The sequence below is a fragment of the Octodon degus genome, unplaced genomic scaffold (genome assembly GCF_000260255.1).
Source record: "Octodon degus isolate 3935 unplaced genomic scaffold, OctDeg1.0 scaffold00162, whole genome shotgun sequence".
Classification (NCBI taxonomy): Eukaryota; Metazoa; Chordata; class Mammalia; order Rodentia; family Octodontidae; genus Octodon; species Octodon degus.
The window spans coordinates 1,418,588-1,425,340 of NW_004524738.1; the positions used below are offsets into that span (position 1 = coordinate 1,418,588).

At 44.4% G+C, this 6,753-nt stretch overlaps 1 protein-coding gene across 2 annotated transcripts in view; it reads right to left on the minus strand.

Annotated features, from left to right (window-relative positions):
- Smyd1 (SET and MYND domain containing 1) overlaps window positions 1-6,753 on the minus strand; it is a 34,474-nt gene that overhangs the window by 3,846 nt on the left and 23,875 nt on the right. Inside the window, exons 5-8 of one of the 2 annotated variants that reach the window (XM_004642784.3) lie at window positions 5,677-5,715; window positions 3,415-3,604; window positions 3,073-3,165; window positions 825-988 (exon numbers count right to left, since the gene is read on the minus strand). In XM_004642784.3, the coding sequence (XP_004642841.1) occupies window positions 825-988; window positions 3,073-3,165; window positions 3,415-3,604; window positions 5,677-5,715 (486 nt within the window). The remainder of the gene's footprint in view (window positions 1-824; window positions 989-3,072; window positions 3,166-3,414; window positions 3,605-5,676; window positions 5,716-6,753) is intronic. The other variant, XM_004642785.2, reaches the window with a different exon arrangement.

Genomic DNA, 6,753 nt, shown 5'->3' on the forward strand with positions numbered 1-6,753 from the left:
ATATATATTGGAACTTCTCCCATCAACTTACTCATTTTGCCAGAAATGCATATTCGCTTCCCTACATGTATATAATGAAGATATAAGAGACAGGAGGCTAGGAAATTGCATTTGTAACTTATGAGCAAAGATGACTGATCTTTCTTCCCCGCTCCTCTAAGAAACAAATAATAGAAAGAAAATTGTGGGAAGACTTGTGTTGATGTTTAGGAAGAAAAACAAATCTTTCCAAGTACTTACAATCAAGCTCCATCCAGACTTAAGATTATCAAGGGCTGGCATTATAGCTCAGTGGCCCAGTGCCTGCCTGGCAAGCACAAGGTCCTGAGTTTGATTCCCATTAGCAAAAAATGATTATCAAAAGCAGACGCTGCCACTCAAGTGATAAATGACCGGAGGTGACACATAGGCTTTATCTCAAGTACCAACTCTAATTGTTTGGTCAGGACTGTTCAGAGAGCACTGATTTTTTTTTTTTTTTAACGTTGTAAAAATGACTGTGTGTGATCCCTCATCCCTGCTGTGGGTGCAGGAGGAAGGGAGGTGACACTGATAGCAGGGTGCCCTGCCCTGCAGGGAAAATCCAGGGCTGCTCCAAGGAGGAATGTTTAGTTAGTTTTTCCCTGCACTTCCTGTCACTTGCATGGGAGATGCTGAGTGCCCAGAGGGAGGCTAGCTCTAGTGATCGAGTTTCCAAGTATCATCCTGGCCCTTCCCCCTGGGGACAGGCTCAGTGGCCCAGGTCAGAGTCTGGGCTCCCACAGCCTCCCTGTGTGGATGTCCACCGTTCCTGGAATAGACAAGCATATGTGGTCACCACCTACATGTAGCCATCCACCATCCTCCTGGCATAGTGCGCGGCCTCCTCAAAGGCCTGGAGGTAGGAGAGGACCTCAGAGACCACACTCAGCATCCGCAGTGTGTACAGGTTGGTGTCGGCAAACACGGGCTCCTGCTTCTCCAGGCACTCCCGGCACAGCTTCACAACCTAGGAGGAGACAGCCATTGCAGACACTGCGCCAAGCACAGCACCATACACACATGGGAGCCTCAAGACCCCTGAGCACTCAGTCTTCCAGGACTGGGGACATTCCTGACACGGGTGGGAAAGCGAGGCTTGACATTTGAGTAGCAAAATGATCCCATCTGGCTAAGATACAGGTTTGGCAAAGATAATGAGACATTTATATAACCCAGCAGAGTAAGAAGTTTTCAAAGTCAGTAATTAGTAGGAAGCTATGAAAGTTATATATGCTTGTATGTATGTATATATATATATATATATATATGAATATGCAAATATATGTAAATAAAGATATATATATATATATATATATGCAACTAAAGGTAAGTAGATACTTCACTTCACATTAATGCAATGACTTATGTTTTACTAATATTCCCAGTTTACTTGGGGAGGAAGCTGAGGCCCATCAAGCCTAGAACTTTGCCAAAGATCTCTGATTAAGGATCCAAACCAAGAAATTAGCATCCACCTTGATTCTTATGTTTCTCCAGCTTGACTGTGAAGTAGAACCATCTGGAAAGTGTTCTAGAAACACTGATGTTCAGGCTGTAGCCCAGACCAATAAGAACCAGGTGTCTAGGAGAGAGACGTTGGTGTGCAAGTTGCAGAGCCCGAGGTAGTCCTGCAGCACACCGGGTTGGGCAGCCACGCCCTGTTAATTGTGTTCAGATAGATGGGCGGAGAGAGGCTCCCAGGAAACTGGAAGACCCACCAGGAGTGTGCTGTTTGGTCCTGTGGAGAAATGGATGCCTTTTCCCCATCTGACCCAAGGGGAGACAAAGGCTTTAGTTGTACCCTCCAAAGTCAAACAGTCCCCAGATTTCAGGTATTCATGGTTCTCCTCTTCCTCCCTTGATGCGGTCATGGGAGAAATGCCCTGGGATCCTTCGTGTCTTCAAAGTAATCACACCCTGAGTCTTTCCCAGAGCTCTGGTAGGAATGCGTGCTGTGGCAAAATGTGGGCTCCCAGCAGCCCATTGTGAAGAAAATTCTCTTCCATCCACAGGGACAGTGTCCAGCCTTACTCCTAGTGGCACTGAGTTCAGATGAGATCAAGAAGAAAGGAAGAGGAGCAGAGAAGCCTGGAGGTGGAGCTTATGGAGCCCTCCTTCCCCCGCCCGCTCCTAGCTCATGCCCTCCACAGATTTTCCATAGTATGCAGTAGTACTTTGCTCATGTGGCTGTCTCTCCACTGACAGTACTGCTGGGGAATGTCTCGTACAGGTCACCCAAGCTCATACATGTGCAATGAATGAGTTTGTAAAGGTAGAGGAAGAAAAGAAGGGAAAAGCAAGCAGAAAAGGAAAAAAAATTAATCTCCCTTTTGCCCTGATCTCACAGCACCCAAACGTGGATACACTTCTGAGTCACTAAATTAAGCTTGGAGAAAACATTATTTCCAGGTCTGTGTCCTGGTGCAGATAGGATGAGACATGTTGTACAGGGTGAAACACAGGAATCGGTTTTCACTAAGCTGCCTAGCTTAGTGAAATTCAAAGCAATTTCTCTGCAGGGCAGAGTTTGGGCAGTGGGTCTCAGCTTTGGCTGTACATTGAAATCTTTGAGAGCCTCAAAAATCTTGATGTCTGGGGCCCCTTCCCAGAGATTCTAGTGAAACTGTCATGGGTCAGGGTTTGGGCATCAGGACTTTTCAAAGGTGATTCTGGCATATAGCCAAATGAGAACTCCTAATGCTTGTGGGCCCAAGGATGAATGCTCAGTTGGTACATTCTGGAAACCACAGCACGCCTGCATTCAGTTAGGGGAAAGCGAGCAGCCCACTCCTGGTGTGTCTCAGGGTCCATCTCTGATGCCCCCTGTGCTGTTGCAGATCTTACACTGACCAGGCTGCCTTTGCTCGCCCAGTTTCATTGGACTGAACAGTTACTTCAACATTTAAGGGCAAGGAATGTCACAGTTGCAGTCAGAGGACTTCTTCCTGAAGAACAACCTACCCCGAAGCCTCCCTTTCCTTACCCTATTTCCTTCCTTTACTGGAGAACCTCTTACATCTTCGCCTTCCACTCTGAAAAGTGAATGCTCACCTCGTGATACAAACCCTCAGATCGGGCCTTGTCTATTTTTTCCAGTGTGTCCTTTGAGAATTGTGTCATCTCCTTTACCACTTCTTGAGAGGGCTGGGAAAAAGAGGGACCCTGAGTTAGTGACCCTCTGATGAAGCAACCCATTCTGTCTTTGAGTATCTGCCATCTTTGACATTCAGTGAAGTGCAAGATTATGCTAAATGAGACATACATACTTATTCTGTGTATCACCCCATGCCACCTCCCTATGGACTTGGGCCCACTGACAAGTGGTGAACCTCTTCTCTTTTCTAGCTCCTGGAGAAAACAGCCATAAACACCCAGCAACAGGGCTGTGTATACCTTGGGGTTCTCTTTCACCCCAAGGAAGAGATCGTCCTTCAGCCCTTTCTGGCAGTGCTCACACGTGCAGTCAAAGTAGTACTGCTTCTTCAGCTGTTTCTTGCGTTCTTCACTGACATTGAGGAAGTCAATGTAGGACACTGTCAGTTCCTCTCCTTCTGAGATCTTGCCCAGGGCACGGAGCTCAATCCTGGAACAGGGTGAAAGGACCACAGTTGTCAGGGGAACCCAGGCTTGCAGGCATAGGATTGGTACTTTCCACACTTCAAAGAGTTGAGTCAAAGACAGAAACTTCTACTAGTGCTCTGAGAATATTTCAATTTCCTCAAAACAGGGGACATGTGACCTATGGCACGGTCTTCCAGATCATTCTACTCACTCAGTAGAACAGTCAAATCTGCCTGTTCACTTCTTTGCTCTGCAATCAGGTCACTTGGCGCTGGTAAGATAATAAGCAATTCTTCCTTCACTAATCCCTTCTACAGAGTGCCATATCATAATTTAACTGTGACTCATTGGCCAACAAGGTTGGAATTGCAGGAACTATGTTTCCTATTATGGTAGAGCCAGCTCGAGCAAGATCTTCAAGTATCTCAGATTATTTAGAGAGTTTTCACAACCAAATTGATTGCATATCACTGAAATATGAAAATGTGTGTATGTCTACTTCATTTTACATTGTAGATATTCCTCAACTTACAATGGAGTTAGGACCCAACACCTTACCTAGGGCAAGTTGGAAGCATCATAAGTCAAAATGCACTTAACACACCTAATCTATCAAACACCTTGCTTATTCTCATCTTAATCAGCCTATAGTTCGGCAAAGAATTGTAGCACAAAGCCTAGTGCTAAATATCTCATGTAACTTATTAAATGCTATATTGATGGTGAAAATAGAGTAGTGGCATGGGTTAATTTTTGCAACATCATAAAGTTATATATATATATGACATATATATATATGACATATATATATATGACATATATATATATATGTCAAATTATCATTAGTGGGCCAGGGATATAACTCAGCAGCCAGTGCCTGTCCAGAAAATTCAAGATCCTGAGTTCATTTCCTGGTATCAAAAAAAAAAAAGGAAAAAGAAAAAAGAAAAAAGAAAAAAACAGAATATATATATATATATATATATATATATATATATATGTCTATATATAGTTAGGTACCAACTAGATCTGGAATTGGGGTTGGAGGATGAATACTGGCTAAAATAACAGCTGCAAAAGGATTAAAATGATGAGAGTTGTAGTACCAGCTCTTCCTCCTTAGATACTTCACTTTCCTCTTCCATTCCACAATTCTGTAGTTCAGCTAATTACTGCACAAGTTTATTCAAGCATTTCTTGTGGCAATTAGAAGCAGCAAATGCCACAGAGATTCAGAGCTAAGAGGGTCCCTAAGGATGCTCTTCTATTGTCTCCACCCTACAGATGTGGGCCCAAGCCCAGCAGGTGATGGGAATGATCAAAAGTGAGGTATAGGCTGGGGAGATAGCTCAACAGCATAAGTGCCTGCCTGGAAAGCACAAGGTCCTGAGTTTGATCCCTAGTACCGCACCACACCAACACAGAGGCAGGTGCACCGACCACCCCCTGAGGTCAAGTCCCATGCAGAATTTTGTCCTCAATCTAAAGACCAGTTCAAAAGCTCTCAAGTGAGCCTGAGCGAAAAACCATCTGAAGCCATTTGACTGTCATTAAAAAAAAAAAAAAAAAAAAAAAAAAAGCCAAAAGTAAAATTTAACCTAAACCATAAATTTATCATTGGTTGCAAGTAGTGAGCAGAACACAATGGATAAACATTTATAAAAATATTACAGTTATGGGTGCTATTTCTAGAACCCAGTCTTGGTGATGATTTGGGGTTATAAACACTCAGTCTTTTAGTAGGTCAGTGACACCAACAGTCCTCACTTCACGGGAAGCAGTGTTTAGAGGTACAACAGAGGTTTTGGCTAAGTGGATATGAATGAGAAGGGTTCATGCTTTGATATAGGCAAAGAATGATAAGTGAAGGAGGAGAGGAAGCAACAGCAAGGTGGGGGTAGGTGGGTGAGAAGAAAACGGATAATTTAAATGCATTAAAAATGAGCCATTCAATGAAGATGTGACACTGGCATGCAGAAGGACATTACAGAAAGACAACAGCCAAGGGGACTTGGGGAAGGGTAGACCCAGCAAACCAGGAAAAGTGAGGGGGATGGGTCAGAGGAGCAGAGATGCTTGTAAAGCCTGACCCACCTCATCTGGGTGTGAAACATGGATTTCACTGCCTCATGACTGAAAGACAAAACAGACACCCGAATGAAATCAGTACCATTGGCTGATCAAATACAGATAGCAAGGTGGCATGGCATTCTGGGTTACGTGGCCAAAGCTCTGGCTACCACACAGCCTTTATTCTAACCCTTCAAGCTGGGCTCATACAAAGGACACAGCCTAGAGTAGTGAAAAGCACACTGAATTTGGCATGAGAAGCTCTGGGTTCAAAAGTGCTCAGCCATGGATGAGTAATGTCTATTCCATGGGCCTCGGAATCTCACCTGTCAGCTGGTAATGAGATTGTCAATACATTAAAAGAATAATACTAAGAAACCTATGGGAGGTTTTATAATTGTCCCACTAACAAGCAGTGGAGGTAGAAACACTGCCGTTTTTGATGACTGTCCTGGGAAGAGTTTGAGTTGCATACTGAGGCTGGTTAGATCCCATGGGCAGTATGCAAAAACAGTGAGGGTTAGAACTGGGCCCCACACCACATCCGGGGCTCTTTCCACTATGGTAGCTAGACAGTGACTGCAAAGATATCTTCTCTTGACCAAAAGCCAAGAAGCTCAGGTAAGACATGGCTACTCAAAATTAGTAGATGCCAGGAAGACAGCGCAGACACTAGAATGACTGAAGACATTGTTCCAAGCCAGTTTCCTTAATTGTGATACAAGAGGGGTTCTGGGGCACCATCACTGAGGGAGAACCATCTGGAAAATCAGGTTCCATATACGGCAAAATAATGATGCTCTCTACCAAGTCCTCTGGAAGGCCCTCTGGGAGGTGCAGGCCAGTGACCCAAAGAGGCTTAGGAAAAGAAACACAAATGCTGGGAAAATGTGACCATCTGGGTATAAAATAAACTTCCCCACATTGAGCATCTTTCTCCATTCTTGAGGGCCTGATGTCAGAAACAGGAATGAAGGCCTATGATATACCTCAGAGGCCTGGCAAGCTCAAGGCCCTAAGTTTGAGTCTGAGGAGAGGAGAGGAGAGGAGAGGAGAGGAGAGGAGAGGAGAGAGAAGAGAGAAGAGAGAAGAGAGAAGAGA